This window comes from Salvia miltiorrhiza, chromosome 5, assembly GCF_028751815.1.
Source record: "Salvia miltiorrhiza cultivar Shanhuang (shh) chromosome 5, IMPLAD_Smil_shh, whole genome shotgun sequence".
Taxonomy (NCBI): Eukaryota; Viridiplantae; Streptophyta; class Magnoliopsida; order Lamiales; family Lamiaceae; genus Salvia; species Salvia miltiorrhiza.
This window is the reverse complement of record NC_080391.1, coordinates 35,152,940-35,171,379: the sequence shown is the minus strand read 5'-3', so window position 1 is coordinate 35,171,379 and position 18,440 is coordinate 35,152,940. Positions and strand designations below refer to the sequence as shown.

The window sequence follows — 18,440 nt, the reverse complement described above, 5'->3', positions numbered from 1 at the left end:
TCGTCAAAACGTTTGTTCCATGACCTCGAAGCTTGCTTAAGTCCATAAATGGACTTCTTCAGCTTCCATACAAGATGCTCTTCGCCCTTTTTCACAAACCCTTCGGGTTGCTGCATATAGATGTCTCTTCCTTCTTCAAGGAAACAGTTTAGAAAAGCGGTTTTGACATCCATTTGCCAAACTTCAAGGTTCATGTGGGCTGCTATGGCAAGGAGTATTCGGATAGACTTAAGCATGGCAACCGGCGAAAAGGTTTCATCGTAATCTATACCCTGTTCCTGGGTATAACCTTTCGCCACCAGTCTAGCTTTAAAAGCTGCGACTTCGCCATCCGAATCTCGCTTTCTCTTGTATACCCACCTACTACCTATAGCCTCGAAGCCATCAGGTAGTTCAGTTTTCTCGTATACATCCATAGCAGTCATGGATTCTATTTCAGAAACCATGGCGTCGTACCAAGAATCTGCATCCAGATCTTTCATCGCTTGTCTATAGTTATCAGGGTCGACATCCTTTTGTTCATCAACAGGAAGAAGATCCGAAGACTCTCCCAAGAACATAAATCGATCGGGTTGAATTATAACCCTTCCACTACGACGAAGCGGTGGTGGTACAGCTGTGATAATGGTTTGTGCAGTATCATGTGGTGCATTCACTTGCACACTTGGCTGGGGTGATGGAATCGCCTGTCCATTGCCTTCGATTTCTTGAAGGACAATCTCGGACCTTGACTTGTGTTCATTTATATAATCATGTTCCAAGAATCGTGAGTTGGTGCTAACAACCACTTTCTGATCCTTAGGATTATAAAAATAAGCACCTTTCGTTTCCTTAGGGTATCCTATAAACAGCATTAACTCGCATCTAGGCTCCAATTTCTTCGCTTCCTTGTCTAGCACGTATGCAGGACAACCCCATACCTTTATATGGTTCAAGCTGGGCTGACGCCCTGACCATAACTCGATAGGAGTTTTAGGAACCGATTTGGACGGTACCTTATTAAGCAAATAAACCGTTGTTTCCAAGGCATATCCCCAAAACGAAATAGGCAATGATGCATAACTCATCATTGATCGTACCATTTCCATAAGAGTTCTGTTTCTTCTCTCTGCTACACCATTCTGTTGGGGAGTACCCGGTGAAGTCAATTGGGATGTAATCCCACATTCTGACAAGTATTGTAAGAACTCGTTTCTGAGGTATTCGCCACCGCGATCAGACCGCAATGACTTGATAGATTTACCCCTTTTCTTCTCCACTTCTGCCTTGAATTCTTTGAATTTCTCAAAGCATTCAGACTTGCGTTGAAGTAGGTAAATATACCCAAATCTTGAGTAATCGTCAATGAAAGTGATGAAATACTCATACCCTCCACGAGCCTTTGTGGACATCGGTCCACACAGTCAGAGTGAATCAATTCTAACACATGCGATGCCCTATTCCCCTTGGCCTTAAAAGGCCTTGCCGTCATCTTTTCTTCTATACAGGATTCGCAGGTTCTAAATGGAACAGCTTGAAAGTCTTTCAAGACTCCATTTGAAACGAGCCTTTGGATCCTATTTAGATTGATGTGGCCTAACCTTAGGTGCCACGCATGCGTATATTGTTCATGAGAATAATACTTTCTCTTATTCGGATTAGGACAGATTTGTGATGTAGATGCAACATGGACATAATTTTTAATTGGACATGTAATAGTATAGAGAGAGTTGTTCAAAATTCCAGAACAAATAGTCATGTTATTTTTCATGATAGAGACGCCTCTATCAAAAGTAACAGAAAATCCATCCAAAAACAATTTTGAAACAGAAATTATGTTCCGCCGAAACTCCGGCACATATAAAATATCTCTCAAAACTAAAATGTCATCACCAAAACATAAAGATAAATCTCCAATAGCAACAGCTGCGACCTTCGACGCATTGCCCATGGAGATGGTGATCTCATCACTTTCCAGCTGCCTTGTCGGCTTGAAGCCCTGCAAGGTGTAACAAACATGATCAGTTGCCCCCGTATCCACTACCCATGAATGAGTAGAAAACGAAGCTAAACATGTCTCAGTTACTAGAACTTGTGACGTACCTTGTCCCTTTGCCTTGAGCATCGGACAATCTTTCTTCCAATGCCCAGTCTTGCCGCACTTGAAGCCCTTTCCCTTTCCCATTGGCTTCTTCACGCCGCCGGTAGGGCCGTCCACTTTGGCTTTGCCACTCCCACTAGCTTCGTTGTCATTCTTGCCCTTTGGACCTTTCCACTTCTTCTTCCTGCCTTTCGACGAAGAAGTTGATCCCTTGGCAGCGACAAGAATCTCTTTCCCTTTCCGCGTGCCCATGACTCCCTCCGCCGTAACTAGAGCATTCAACAACTCATTAAGAGTATAGTTGACCTTGCTCATAATGACATTGAGACGGAAGTTCTCATAAGATTTTGGGAGAGTGTTGAGGATGATATCGACTTTGGCTTCGCCTTCAATACCCCCTCCTAGCAGATCAAGCCTGTCAAACAAATTTATCATATGCATGACATGATCGTGCACAGAACTGCCATCGATCATCTTACATGCTAAGATTTCTCTCATCATGTTAAAGCGGGCAGATCTTTCGGACTGCCCATAAACCTCAGAGAGATTTAACATGATCGTAGTCGCGTCGTCCATGCTCTGATGCTAGAGTTGCAAAGTTTGCGACATAGTCATCATAATATAGCACTTGGCCATATTATTCGACTTGTGCCACCTCCTATGCGCCTCACGTTCCGCATTAGTCGACTGATCAGTTAAGGCCGCGGGACGTGGAGTGGTAAGCACAAAACTGTGCTCATCAGCGTCAAGAATATACATTATGTGGCGTTTCCATTCGGTATAGTTAGGACCGGTGAGAAGATTGCTAGCTAGAATATTAATTATCGGAGACATAGACATATCTGAAAGTAAACAATTTAAACATGTAAGAACATGAAAGCATATAGTTCGTAACAATAATATTGTAACCTTTTGATAAAACAATATTAATGAAACCTCCAACGGCTCAAAGAATTCCATGTGCAAGCCACGTGGGGTGGACAGTTACACACGAACTCCTCAACCAGACTATTCACCTAGTCATTTAATTTCCATGTCAACTTAACCTTTTGACAAAAGAAATTAATAGTTGGCACCTTAACTTGACCATATCATCATCAAGAAGGGACTCCTTGGGGAGTTGTACATTGTACTTGATATGATATCTAAGCAATGACCACATTTTAACCTTGAAAATTAAATTCTCGAAATTGACATACTCACTCGGACCATGCCGCTTTCAATTTAATTTTCTTGGTTATCTTATTTAATTCCATTCTCCAAAGTACTTGTGAAAATTACACAAGTAAGCCACGTGGGGTGGACAGTTACTGCATAACTCCCACTACTTTAATGGTGTAAATATTTTTTATAGAAACCTCTTCTGACAAACTTATGAGAAACAAATACGAAGTAAGCCACGTGGGGTGGACCGTTACTCATATTGCTAAACACTTTATCTAGAGACCGCATGTGGAGGTCTATATAATTTTAAGAATAAAAATTATTTCAAAATAACCACAATCTAACTTTGAAATTAAATTTTCAAATTTGACATACTCACTCGGACCATGCCGCATTCAATTTAATTTCTTAGTTATCTTATTTAATTCCATCCTCTAAAGTACTCGTGAAAATTATACAAGTAAGCCACGTGGAGTGGACAGTTACTGCATAACTCCCACTACTTTAATGGATTTAAATATTTTTATAGAAACCTCATCTGACAAACTTATGAAAGAACAAACATGAAGTAAGCCACGTGGGGTGGACCGTTACTCTTATTGCTAATCACTTTGTCTAGAGACCGCTTGTGGAAATCTAAATAATTTTTAATCATCCATAAAATTATTAAGCTTAGTCTTTTTTCTTTCAAAAGGTTTGTACATGCTCAAGCACATAATCCTAATCATGCTTTTCTAGAACGCAACATGTAAAACATGCTCGCAGAATTCTAAAACATGCTTAAGAAAACGATAAACCTACTATCATGCTTGTCTAAACGCAGTTAATAAAACATATTAACAAGCATAGACGAACAAAAGCAGGTAAAGAGCATAAGGGATTAACACCACGGCATGCAAAGAACAGAAATAAAAAATTAAAATTCTTCGTGACCCATTCGTGGAATCCCAACATCGATTCTATTTTAAATAAAAATAAAATAAAAAGAAAAACCAAAAACTAAAACTCAGCCCGAACACTTCTTCCGGCCCGTCTTTGGAAAAGCTAGGGTTTGGGCCCCCTAGGGTTTGGAAGAAACTCGGCCACCTAGGGTTTGGAAGCCCTAGGCGCCGCCGCCTCCCTTGGCAGCCCTCCCTCCGTCGCACAGCAGCCGCCTGGCGCTGCAGTAGCTCGGCGAGCGCAGCGCCCCGGCGCTCGCAGCAGCCCGACGCTGGCTCGGCCTCCTCGGCGTGCAGCAGCAGCAGCGCTGCCTTGGCACGGCAACCGACGCACAGCAGCAGCAGCGCACTAGCGACAGCAGCACAGCAGCGGCAGCGGCAGGCCCCGGCGCGAGCAGCAGCAGCAGCAGCGGCAGCGCGTCGCCCGCTGGGCGCGCACAGCCCCTGCCGGCTGCCTTCCCTTCGCTCGCCCGACCCGCACACCACGGCGTCGTGTGCAGCAGCCCCGCACAGCACCCTCGGCGAGAGCAGCAGCGGCATGCTCGGCAGCCTGACCAGGCACGCTACGCACAGCGCGCAAGCGCTCGTATGCGAGTTGCCTTCGGCGCCGGCAGCTTTGCCTGCTCCGCACCCGGCACGTCCTCCTCATACCGTTCATCGTCGTTGAATCGTCATCGTTCTTGTCTCGTTCCTCAGTTTTACAGATTACAACGGAAAAACAAAAATAATTTGAAATCCTAATCTAACCACGGATTTTCTCGCGGTAAAAACGATTACAACGTCAAAAATGACGTATTCCACGAATCAACAGACCACAAAGAACAACAGCAGTAAAAACAACGCACATTATTAATCGTACATAAATTAATAATAGAGCCAAGAAATTAATCCTGGGCTTTGATACCAATTGAAGGAATATTAAATTGAATTAACGTTCCGTTTGCCCGATGATCGTTTCTTGATTATTATTAATTTATCATACAACGATTAATCTTAAACATGCTCCTATGAATTTAACAGCTGCACGTAGGTGTTAGGAATACTTACTTGTAAAGCGGATGCAGAGGTCGTTGATGATCGTATTGAAAGACTCCAGTTCTGATCTTCTCGACTGTATCCCGCTCAGCTTTCACCGTTGGATGGACAACGAGCTGTGAAAGTCCCAAGCTGGAAAATCCCACACGTTTCCTGCGCCTACCAGCTCTCTCAAAAACTCTAATTTTATCAGTGTGTATTTCCTGAGAGCTGACAGTTGTATTTAAATAGAACATACAGAGGGAGGGGGCGCAGGTTTAGGGCTAGGGACGATTTCCAGCTCTTTCTGGGCTAGGAGACTTTGGGCCAGTCCAGGGACCAGATACAAGGAATAAAGATGGGCCTCAAATAAATTAATTTATCTATGGTCAGCCCAGACCATAATTAATTTATAAATATCAGTTCATTCCACTAGAGAACCGATACTGACTTACCCCTTTATTGTCGGTGATGAGTCGGGGCTTGTATTTAGACTTATTAAATCCTCGTATTTAAAATATCCGACATCCATTAATTAATTATAGCTCTGACAGCCTCAATTAATTAATCTCTTTGTAATCCTTAAGAAATACCACTCAAAACTTATTATTGCGCCTGAACTTAATCAACCTGCAGGGTTTAACGCAATAAACATTATTGAGCTCCTTAAGGGGATGTCATTATCCTATACGGATACGAGTACTAATACAGATAATCAAATATCATATATTAACCGCTATCACCCAAGATACAAAGTACTCAAGTTACTATATAACTCTCGCTCATAGTAAATCAAAGTGATAAACGAATCAACATATATCTGAAATCTTATTAGTATTAAGATCATATAAGTTACCGAGATCTTGATTCTTCACTTAAGTCAGATAGAAGAATACATCTCACTGTGGTCCTATCAATACGTTATGACGTACCAGTATAGATAAGTAATCAAGACAAACTACTTCCATCTATACCGCAGCCTAAACCAATAACTTGTCCTAGAGTTATTTCGGCTGTGATTATATTATATCTCTTAAGGTTATTCCAATTATACGGTCTTCTGTGATCTACAACACACCATATAATCTACTTATATAGAGATAAAGAACATACATATGCAATCATGAACCCAATCAGATAGGAGATTAAATAGTGAACACAGGAATCATTGTATACAAGCATAAAACGTTCTTGCTTTCAATATACAAATTCAACAGAGCGGAGGTGACAATCGAGTCCCACAAGTCCGCAAAGCTGTGAGAAAAAATCGCTTTATCCAACACCGATTCTACATGATGGGGCAAGAAACGGCGACCCGACCAAGTAAAATGTAAGCCATCAGTTGGGGATTCAATTAACTGAGTATTATCAATAAAAGAGCAGAAATCCAAGCAAGAACCACGATGATGGATAAGATTGCTAATTCTCTCATGAGCCCCCTTGACTGCATTAAAGTCTCCAATAAACATCGTGTTACCCGAAACAAAATGGAGAAGATCCCGCCATAGAGCACGTTGAGAAATCTGATCATTCGCACCATGAATAATAGCCACACGAAAATCCATCGACTGCCAAAAGCAGTCCACCATAACCACTTGATCAGATGAGAAAACAGTAGTCGAGACAGCAGAGGGGTGAGACAAAACCCAAATGTTAGAGCAACTAGGGGCACGACAGTTTTGATGCACAGGAATTAAATAGAGGGAAGTCCAGAAAGATTGACGAACTTTATGAAAGGAAATTTTAGGTTCGATAAGCCCCATAATAATGGGAGAAAATGAACTACAGTGCTCCTTAAGTAGACGCTTGAATTCATCCGTCATCCCGCGGATGTTCCAGGCAAGAATATTCATGAAGAATTATTCAGATGAGCGGAAGAAGCCTCGCTTCGTTCCACTTCAGCCGCCCCGCTTTCTTTAACCACATTATACATGGCAACAATGCATTCCTTAGAGCTATCATCAATAACGAAGTTACGAGGTTTTTGCCCAGTGTCTGTGGAATGTCTTAGACGGCTCTTAATGCTGTCCTGAGAATGCTTAGTGATATGGGTCGCGGTCTTAACCGCTTGCTCCTATTTAGTAGGTCTTCCACATTTTTTCGCTGGCGGAGCCTCTGCCTGTATAGGGGCTTTGGCAATGGCAAGTATCAGCTCTAAGCGTTGAGCCTTCAAGGCATTTTCCAAAGCAATGACCTCATTATTCTCCTTTCCTTGTCTATCATCACTAACAGCTCTATCTTCCACAACAATTTCCTCATCCACATGCTCCTCCTCATCAGAAACAATAGGCGAATCATAAATAGAAGTTTGAACAGGCTTTAAGATGGAGTCCAGAAGGTCAGGTCCAGACATGTCTCCAATATCTTGTCCATCTGAACTGAGATCATTCAACACGTTAAAACGACTGCCCTTGTCCTTGGAAGAGCCACTACTACCATCAGCAAGCTTTACAGATCTCCTAACCATCTCCCCCGGACTGGAGCAATTATTAACCGGCGTAGGCTGCTGTTCAGCCATACTTCGATGTGGAGAAGTACGCAAAGAGTCCATCTCATTTCTATATTCATGCGGATTTGGTTCATGTCGCATCAAAGCTCCATTTCTCATATCAACCTGTCGATCCTCATGTCCAGCGTCCTGAGCCGACGGGGGGACATCCTTCTCAGGAACTTGTTGCTATTGTTTACTCAGATCAGTGAGCTTCTCTTGCTTTTCTGTGGTTGGTTTCCAGTGTTCCGCAAGCTATCGCCATCAAAAGATTTTCCTTTCCGACACTTATCCAGGGCGTGTCCTGTTATTTTGCATCTGGAACAAAAAAGAGGTAAATATTCATATGTAAATTCCACATGAAAAGAAACATCATTTCCATCAACAAGGAGAGTATTAGGAAGAGGTTTAGACATATCTATTTCGATAAAGATTCGAGCAAATTGGCCGAAATCTCTCTGAGCTGAAGTCCCATCAACCCTTAAGGGATGTCCCACAAATCTTGCTATGCTAGTGAGAACTTCGACATTCCAGTATTCAATAGGCAGATAGTGTATCCTCACCCAAACATTCGCCAACGAAGAATGCTCTTTAAAAGGATCGAAATTTTTTGTCCATTCACGAATCCGCAGATGTCCGCCAAAAACTTCCCAAATAGTCTGAGCTTTAGCGCGCAACTTATCTTCCGCAGTGTTAAAAACCATCGTGTAATACCCCTTGCCTAATGGGATCAGTTTCCATGAGGCTTCAATACCCCATAAACCTTCCAGTTCTTTCTTAACCATCATGGCAGTTTTAGGTTTTTCACCCTTTTTAAGGAGCAGTCGTCCAGTTAAAGCATGAGAGAATTGGGCAATCTCTTTGAGAAGCAAATCCTTGGGGATTTTAAAGGAAAACTGATCCCCTTCCTTTGTGGGTCGCAGAGCATGGTAATGGTGGGCAAGCAAATTTGGACGTCTCGGAGCACGATTGGTAGCAATATCCGCGTATGATCGTCCATTACGAACTTCTTCTAGAGTGGAACCACCGACAACTTCTTTTCCATGAATAAGATTTCGAACAAAACCACCATCTTCTATGCGTTTGCTGTTGGAAGTAGCAGTAGTGTCGGGCATCCGCGTCCCATGCTGAAGATTTGACGCAGAATTGTTAGTAATAGCAGCCACCGTCATGGTGCCTTCTTGAACAAGTTTCGAACGTGGGGAGAAATTATTGGTGAGTGGGGGTAGATTCAGGCCACCTACACCCGAGGGGCCAAGTGGATTGTCGCCGTTGAGAGTCATCGGACGGCAGCAGGAATCAGCGGCGCAAGAGGAGTTGCGGTAGGGTTAGGGTTTTCGTCATGCTTCTCCTCCTGAATACGTCTTAATAATTGGAGTTTAAAATTGAGATGCGCATAGTTAAATAATTGTTTATATTTTAATATTTTATAAATAATTGTGCATTGTTTTGTAAATATTTTAAAATTGAGATGCGCATTTGTCACAGCCCACTATCCCAATGACGGGTTAACCGGGGTTATGACTTGGGGTGAACAATAAGAAACGGAAATTAAAGGGAATTTACTAAGTAACCAACATTAATAACAAACTAGTGGTATATATATATAACCACTTGGGTAATTCACAAACGAGTCTGCCATAACGACTAGACCCCAACTGAAAGTTAATTAAAATGAAGTAGTAATAAGTTCAAGTAGAAATGATAAATAAGTCAGAGTGTTTGCAGCGGAAAAACGTGTGAGTTATGCATATGGAGATGCATACTCAAGGTTTCATTACATAAACATCAAAAGGGAAATCCGCTCAACACCGATCCATTCCATCGCCTGCTCAACCTGCACATTTAGAAATACATGCAGGGCTGAGTATAAAAATACTCAGTGACATAAGCCGAAAATACAACATGCATACATATATAAATTGAACTGCCAACAGTAACACACAAGGGTTTTCTTGAATGACCTGCGCTTACTAAAACATTTCATTCATTTTCATAAAGGTGGATGCATCCCATTTTCAGTCTATATGATCCATATCTGTCCTTTCTGTCACGCGCCGGGAAGGAGGCCTCCTTACCACGGACGCCAAGACCGGTCGCAAGCAACTCGCGGTCTCCATGAGTGTACACGTTAACCCTAGCTAGCGACCTTTGTCTAGCATAGGATCCCAATTGGATTTCCTTTAAAGTTGGCGAACCAACACAGATAGGATACATATAAAAACATAAACATTTTGGCAGTCAATCATTTCATAAACATTTCATTTTCATAACATTTTCATTTTCATAAAGGGCATTAAACATATAAGCATTTCATAAGAACTGAATAAATAGGCAAAACATATCATGCATATATATTCGCATATGAGGCCTACGTCACGCAGGGGATCTCTATATACGTAATAATAAAATAATGCCCACCTCAATTGTTCTTAAAGCTGGCGTGGAGTCGTTTCTTCTTCGGCTTCACTTTCTGTCGCCCGGACCTTCATTGATGAAGAGTCGATAAGTTCGTGAAGAAATTGTCATAAGACAAAGTCTAATTCTACGTGCCTAGGGTATCTTTTAATGTTTTAGGGTTCTAGCATCCATAATTCATTACATTAAAGACAGTCAAAAATCAATCATACCTCGTCTAATCTCATTCAAACACATAGGCAACACAAACACATAAGGCACATAAGAATCACAATCAAACATCATCAAAACATGCTCTATTTTTACACTGACTCAATTTCAAAATTTAATCTGTTCTGACTCCGACATCTCCTGGACTCGAGACTCATACCGAAAGAAAGATCTTCGAGTCTAGTTTCATATAAAAAAAAGTAGAGTCGAAAACTCCAAGTGGTTTGACAGATATGACGTTTTTACCACGATCTACCATGTTCGGCAGTTTTGAACAATCGAAAACTTGGATTTTTGAAAAATAGTAAACGTTGTCAAACTGGGCTCAACTTTGGTGGATATCTATCTAACACAATAAGGTTAATACCATAAAAATTTGGAAATCTAGATCACACAGGAAGCTACTGAAATGAATGACTCTTTCCTCTGTTCTCTGAAATTCTCGGTAGTAATGTGCAGTTTAGGTTTTGCATTTTAACGAAGTATCAAACGAAGTTGGAATGGCTTGAAATTTTACCAGGGTACTCAAGACTCATGTAGGGACTTGCTATAAACTTTTCAAAGCTATTAGACATCGACAAACCGTCGATCACAGTAGGTCAGTAGGCCTACGAAATTCATATTTATAAGTCCTTAAAAAAAATAATTTATATAAATCAAGAAATAAGAGTTTAATCCCAAAAATATTCATTAAAAGTCCATCATAATTTAAATAAAAGAACGGACCTCATTTAAAATAAATAGTCCCAAACTCGTTACGCACATATACTAAATCTTTCATGAAACATCCTTTAAAATAAACTTTGATACATAGAAAATAATTCAACAACTTGAGCTCTTAAGAGGTTGTTTTGTAACAGACATCAAATCTGCCTCGGATCTCCAAATGAGGCTCCAAAAGACATTCTGGAAACTAGACATTTCAAGGATCATTCTCCAATTTGAATCGAATGAAAAAAAATTCAAACGAGCAAGATATGCCCTCTCAAAGATGGGTATTTAACAAGCAAAAATCTGAAAATTTCAGATTTCCAGATTACAACCAAGTCAGTGGGCTTTCTTTAAAAATTCATATCTCCCTTTACAAAACTCCACTGGGAACCCCAAGGGTCAATTTGGAAACTAGGGAGAGATCATAACACTCTACAGTTGGATTTACTCCAAGAACATTCATGGTTTAGAAGATATGACTGTCTAAAGTTCAGTGCACAAAAAGAGTTCAAGTTTGGCAGATTTAGAACATAAATCGGAAAAACCACTTTAGGCTTCACCAAAAATTCTAAAACTGACCAAGTAAGTTCCCAACATGTCAGTGAATATTCAGTAGAAAGATAGGCTTGCGAATCAAAGATTTAGGTCGGCCTTTTCCACCTCAAAGTCGTAGGTTTGTAAAATCTACTGGATGGTACAAGGAATAAGAACTAGATTTCAAGAATTTATACCGGTTGTTTCCCTTACTCAAAAATGGTGAGACCGATGTCAAAAGAAAGATACGGGAGTCTAGAGTGACATATTCAAGTTTCAAAGGTTTTCACCGATTGAAACTTTACTTATGGCCTCCCAAAGATTGTTTACCAAAAATGTATTCCAGATGGGCAGTGATGTTTACAAATTCATAAATAAATCATAAGAGCTCCAAACCTTCTGAAATTTTACCAAAGTATAGAAAACATATGAAAGATGATACACAATTAATTTGGGAATTTTTGGGAACCGTTTGGATGGCTGGAATCTCCTTGCAAAACACTGCCGAGCAGTGTGCTTATGGCAGATTCGCTGCCTTACCTCATGCACGGTTTTTCATCCAATAAACTCTACCAAAATAATCATCCAAAATCATAAAACATATCCTCACATAATATAGCACACAAATGTGTAAAAATCCATGGCCATAAAGCATTTTCAGTTGAGAAAAAGCAAAGAAAAACTCACCCTCGAAGCACAACCTTCACTCTATAGTTTTCCCACACTCTCCCTTGCTTTGCTACTTCTCTTGGGGCTTCAAAGGCTTCTATGGAGTGTGATAATGGTGGGAGAAAAGTTGTGAGAGTGGGAGAAAGAATGTAGTGGTGGGGGAAAAGGAGTAGTGTGGTGGAGAGGTAGGAGTAGTGGTAGGGAAAAAGATTAGTGGTAGGGAAAAGAAAATATTAGTGATGGTAGGGAAAAAGATTAGTGGTAGGGAAAAGAAAATATTAGTGGAGGATAATGGGGTGTTACATTAAGTAAATATAAAAATGTGGTGTAGTAATAACCCATGTGTAAGAAAAAAAATATATGTAAGACTAATCATCAATTAATAAAATGCTAGAGCATAAAACTCTTGTGATCAAAATTAGAATAAATAGCACTAACATTAGTGCACTCTCTCAATTTATAAATACATCATAGGAAAATAATTTGAGAAAAATATTGATGGAAAATTTTTATAACTCATCATTCCTAAATTTCTCGGTAAAAATAAATAAATACATAAATTTTTTTTTTTTTGATTTGAAAACTCAAAATAAATTTTTGAGCTCCATCATTCTCTTAATGGACTCAAAATATATTTTGAGTGCATCATCCGTTGAAATAAAAATAAAAATAAATTATCACGTATGTAATCATCAAATTCACATAAGTCCGTATTTTATTAATGGATGCTGAACCCTAATTACCATAAGAAATCCTTAAATCAATAATTAAAAGTCTATAATCCTTAATAAAAAGTCGGGGCATTACATACTATCCCCCTTAACATAAATTTCGTCCCGAAATTTGTACCTCAGAAAATAACTCTGAGTACTTCACTTTCCTGTTAGACGGTAGTCTATTATTGACCATGATATATTCATAGGTCCCTTACTATCGGTATTGACTTAGTCCTTAGTACCTGAACTTCCCGATCTAAGATAGATTTGGATCTTCCTTCGTAACTCAAATATTGACTAATAATAATGTTGTTCTTATGGATCATATGCTTTGAATCGTAAACATACTTCTCTATTTGCGACACATGGGATACATTACGCACATTCTCAAAGCTTAGCGCTAACGCCAACCAGTAAGTTATTGGGTCTATCCTTTCTACAATCTCGTATGAGCCTATAAAACGGGGTTTAGGTTTACCCTTTACACCGAATCTAACGATTCCTCTTGATGGAGAAACCTTCAGAAAAATTTTCTTTACATCCTCAAACTATAGGTCCTTTCGGCGCTTGTCAGCATATGACTTCTGTCTATCCTGGGCCTCCTTGATTCCTTTTTCTGATTTGACGGATGATCTCAATCATCTCGCCATTTCATCCCAACAAAGTGGTGATCTATATTTCCTCAGGTATAACGCCTCATTTGCCAATCTATCGATAGTCGATTGATAACTGGTATTATATGTCTCACAATGAGTGGCAAAAACATGTTCTCAGCTTTCACCCCGGTTTAGCTCGGTCGTCCTCAACATACCTTATTAATAATTTCTATGTCGTTTAAGCGGAACTATAATGACTAATATCTCTAGAGCATTCTTAAGGCAACTTAAACAGTTTGTAAGGAGACCAACCATTTCGAGCATGTAGGCAGTCAGCCTAAAACGCCGTTATAAACTTTTATTCATTCATCGAAGGAATCTCGAGTCATGTCGGCATTGACTGCCCCCTTTCGTGACAACCTTTGCTTAAGTATGATGGATTCGAAAAAATCCATCTCGACAACGAAATTCATTGGTTCGTTAAGGGCTCAGTTTGTCCCAAACACGACATTAAGCTTGACTTTATGAGCTCGAAGACTCAAAGTAACAATGTGATATGTTGTAAAACCTTCACTTGCTAGCACGCAAGACATATTTCAACAAATGAGGTTACATGTCGTTTCATTCCTCCTAACTAGAATTTTTCTAGATCTTAATACATCTTAGTACTTCCTGGTGACAGTATATGGGTGCCATGGCTTTATCTTATTCTTAAGTTCATTGTCATGGACATGCATATCTTCCCTTCAAAGAAGATAGTATTATCTGATTCGTCGTTGTAATTCTTGAAACTTCTTATCCTTATTCTTCCTCGTAGCTTCTCCATCTTTTCGTCCTTCCTTTTTGCTTCTACCACCATTTTTCTCAAACTGGGTATTGTCGCAATAACACTCGCTATTGTATTAGGTGGTTTAATCACTTCTATCCTCATCTTGTCAAAGTTTTTAATGAGTTCATCTTCCCTCGTGAGAAAGTATCCTAACTTAGACGAGACTTTAGGACTCAATGCATCGGCTACTACATTGGCCTTGCCTGGGTGGTAGTTAATACCACAATCATAATCCTTTACTAGTTCGAGCCATATTCTTTGTCTCATGTTCAGATCCCTTTGCTTGAAAAAAAATATTTCAAGCTTTTATGATCGGTGAATATCTCACACCTAACTCCGTATAGGTGATGTCTCCATATTTTCAGTGCATGCACCACTGCAGCTAATTCTAAATCATGGGTTGGATAATTCAGTTCATGTGGTCTAAGTTGTCGCGATGCATATGCTATCACCTTTCCCTCTTGCATTAACACACAACCTAGTCCATTTTTCGACGCATCCGTGTAGATCACATATTCCCTGTCTGGTTCTGGAACTGCTAGCACTGGTGCAGTAGTTAACATGTCCTTGAGCTGCTGAAAACTTCTCTCGCACTCATCAGTCCAAGTATACTTGATTCCTTTCCCAAGTAACTGCGTCATTGGTCTTGCTATTTTTGAAAATCCTTCAATGAATCTTCGATAGTAGCCAGCTAATCCTAAGAAACTTCTTATCTCATTTGGAGTTGTTGGTGACCTCCATCCTTGTACTGCTTCAACCTTGATACCTTCTGACCTTAAGCCAAATCTCACATTTAGTGAATTTGATATAAAGACATTCACCCCTTAGTGTTTGCAACGCGATTCTCAATGTTTCTTATATTCTTCTTAATCTTGGAGTAGATAAGGATATCGTCTTTGAATACCAAGATGGACTTATCCAAGTAAGGATAGAATGCTCTGTTCATGAGGTCCATGAACACCACTGGCGCGTTTATTAATCCGAACGGCACAACTACGAATTCGTAGTGATCATATCTTATTCGGAAAGCCGTTTTGGGTATATCTTCATGTCTAACTTTTAACTGATGATACCCAAACTTCAAATCGATCTTAAAGATTACACTCACGCCTTTGAGTTGGTCGAATAAATAATCCTCAAGGTGTCTTCCTTCTTCTTGACAAATAACACAGGCGCTTTCCATGGGATACACTAGGTTTGATAAAACCTAGGTCCAATAATTCCTGTAATTGGATCTTTAGCTCCTCCAATTCCCTTGGAGCCATCCTATAAGGTGCCTTGGATACCGGTGCTGATCCTGGTTCAAAATCGATGATAAATTCTACTTGTCTATCGAGTGGCAGCCCTGGTAAATTTTCTGAAAAATATCTCAGAATTCTCGTACAATCTCTACGTCTTCAATTATCCCTTTGGTCTCAACTCCTCCGATCAGGTATACCAGGAAAGCTTGGCAGTCTATCTTGTTCATCATCTTCCTCGCTTGTAAGGCTGAAATAATTGGTATCCTGTTCCCCAGGTTTATCTCAAAGCATCCATCCCCGAAAAGTTAAAAGCAATCTTCCGCTCCTTGCATAAAACTGTGGCGTAGTTCTTAGCTAACCAGTCAATCCCTAGGATTACATCAATGTCCTATATTGTATAAACTGCAAGTTGTTTACTATGACCTTAAATGATCCTATGTTTACCTCTTGGTTTGAGTAAGCATGTGTTTCTATCGTCGCCCCTCCTATGGGTAAAGAATTTCTCATGTCCAGATTAGCCCTTTTCAGGTATGAGTTTTAGGGTATTTGCACATGCACTTGCAGAGAAAGAATGCGAGGCACCCGTATCGAACAGAAGTATAACAGGTGTGTTGAGTAGCGTGCCCATACTTATTAGGTTTCCTTGTTTGCTTCCTTATTTATTCTTGTGCGGGGCATAGGTTCTAACTTAAGGGGGTTGTGGTGGATAGAGTAGTTGTTGGCCTAGAATGACCCTAAATGGTTGTGCTTGACCCGGTGATTCGATCTTCACATCCCTCCTTGTGGCCTCGCTTGGAAATCTTTAGCAAAATGGCCCTTCTGACCATATTTAAAACATGTATTACTATCATCCAAACATATATCATAATATGACTTGGAAAACTTCGGCCATGGAGGTACCCCAGGCTGGCCCTACTTATCCTTAGCAGGTCCTATGTTTGTTTGATGTCCTTGTCCTTGCCTTTGGGCACTATGTTTCCTACCAAGGCCTCTTGCCATTTCGACTATCATAGTAGTCTTGCCTTCGTCCTTGATCATTTGCTTCCTGAGTTGAGTTTGGGTCGAGCAAATCTCGGGCCTACTACCTCGGCGTCCAGAGCTTGGCTGAACAATTCAGAGTTCATAAACTCAGTATAATTGTCGAGTACCTTAGGCCGGAATGAAACTTGTCTATCATTTTTTCTTCTATGTCCACCTACTGTGGGGCCTAACGGACATGCTGCAGAAAATATGGTCATACTTGGTCATATCCCATCTTGTTTTGCTTTGGATTAAACACTTCTTTTCCTTTCCTCTTATAACGGCTATTAGAAATATAATTGTCATATACCCCCGTCTGAAAATCTTCTAAGACAAGTCTGACAGCTCTTCTTGAGTCATCGCTTTTCTTTTGGCCTTCAACCAAAATCTGCAAATTCAGTCAATTGGAATGCAACACAGAAAGTCGTTCATGTACGAAAACTCTATATTACGGTCTCAATTTGGATTCTGAATTTCTATCATAATGAGTGGTCGATAATATTCATAGGACAAAGACTAATCTCAACTAATTTAAACACAATGAGAGACAACTATACAAAGCTATAGTTTGGGTGGTATACTAGGTCAGTAGACTAATACTTCTTAGTCTTATCGATAAAGGGAATCTACTATGACAACTCACGAGTTGCAAGGCTCAAAATCAACACAACATCAAAGCAAGGTGTTGTAGAAATTGTTCAAGAGATTCAAAAGAATGACCAGAGGGTATGAAATGATTAACTACAAGGTCGAACAAAATGACCTCGAGTAAGAACCCGTCTGGCTTTTCAACCGAAAGTTGAAACATATAGGTTTTCAACCCAAAAGACGTCTACTGAGATTTGGATCATGTGGACTGGCCAGGTCCAACATCATCACTTCCCAGTCACACGGGAAACATTGTCCCGAACTTGAGAAGTCGTGGACATACTATACATAACGAAACTTGAGTTCGTAGTGGCAGCTTAAAGCTCAAACTTAAGGTTCTAGTCCTATTGAACTAGACTCTTATTCCCCAAGGTCTACATACAGACAGTCGAACCATATTTTCTTATATAACTTGTAGTCCCAAAGACATGGGCGACAGTCCAAAGGCGTGTATACTGAGCTATAACAATTCTTGTGTCGTCGTCAAAAGCTATACTAAAATCCCGATATGCCCGGGTAGTCTCTGCTGGGTCAAACGCGGAGCTTTCCTAACCATCGGAATATGCCTGGACGTAACCCTCTTTAATAGATAAGGGAAAGTGTGAGTCTTCTTATACGTAAGTAGACGTAAAACTCTTAAATGTACAAGGTTATGAACATACTATGCATAACAAAACATAAGTTTCATTAAGACAACTAAACTTATTTTAAGGTCTTCTATTCTAGTGGACTCGGATCCCATTTCCCATGTATGTCACAAATATATATATAACCCGCAGACAATCAAATCACGCCCTTTTTATAATCTATCGTGTAACATAAGTCGATTCGATGTTCCATCGTGTGTAAACATTCGAACGTAGAGACTTATGCTTAAACCCTTGATGCAATGTTTGCCTTGAACTCATCTTGTATCATCATTCCGTGCTTTTCCTTCAACGCGTACATGTCTTTTCATTCCTCTTTGTAATTCAAAAGAACCATTGTTTTCTTGTGGAAGCTGAAATGCTCTAAGTTCTGTATCATTCTTCTAAATCATCACTTCAAGAATCTAGATTGTAGAGATATCCTACTAATCCAGCAGTCTATGTTCTTTTAGAATCGTGATCATGCAACTTATAGCAATCTATGTTTTCTGGGGAAAGCATGTGTCAATTCTCCATC

General features: G+C 40.1%; 1 protein-coding gene and 1 long non-coding RNA gene across 2 annotated transcripts; both read right to left on the bottom strand.

Annotated features, from left to right (window-relative positions):
• Positions 1–7,884: 7,884 nt before the first annotated feature.
• Positions 7,885–8,967, bottom strand: LOC131025843 (uncharacterized). Its single transcript, XM_057955627.1, has one exon. It carries the CDS (start codon positions 8,965–8,967, stop codon positions 7,885–7,887), a length of 1,083 nt encoding a protein of 360 aa, XP_057811610.1.
• Positions 8,968–9,263: 296 nt separating this feature from the next.
• LOC130986991 (uncharacterized) lies at positions 9,264–12,732 on the bottom strand. The gene is made up of 3 exons (XR_009089524.1): positions 12,245–12,732; positions 10,106–10,170; positions 9,264–9,521 (listed from the first exon to the last, which is right to left on the bottom strand). It is a non-coding gene; the product is annotated as an uncharacterized LOC130986991 (long non-coding RNA).
• Between the last annotated feature and the right edge of the window lie 5,708 nt (positions 12,733–18,440).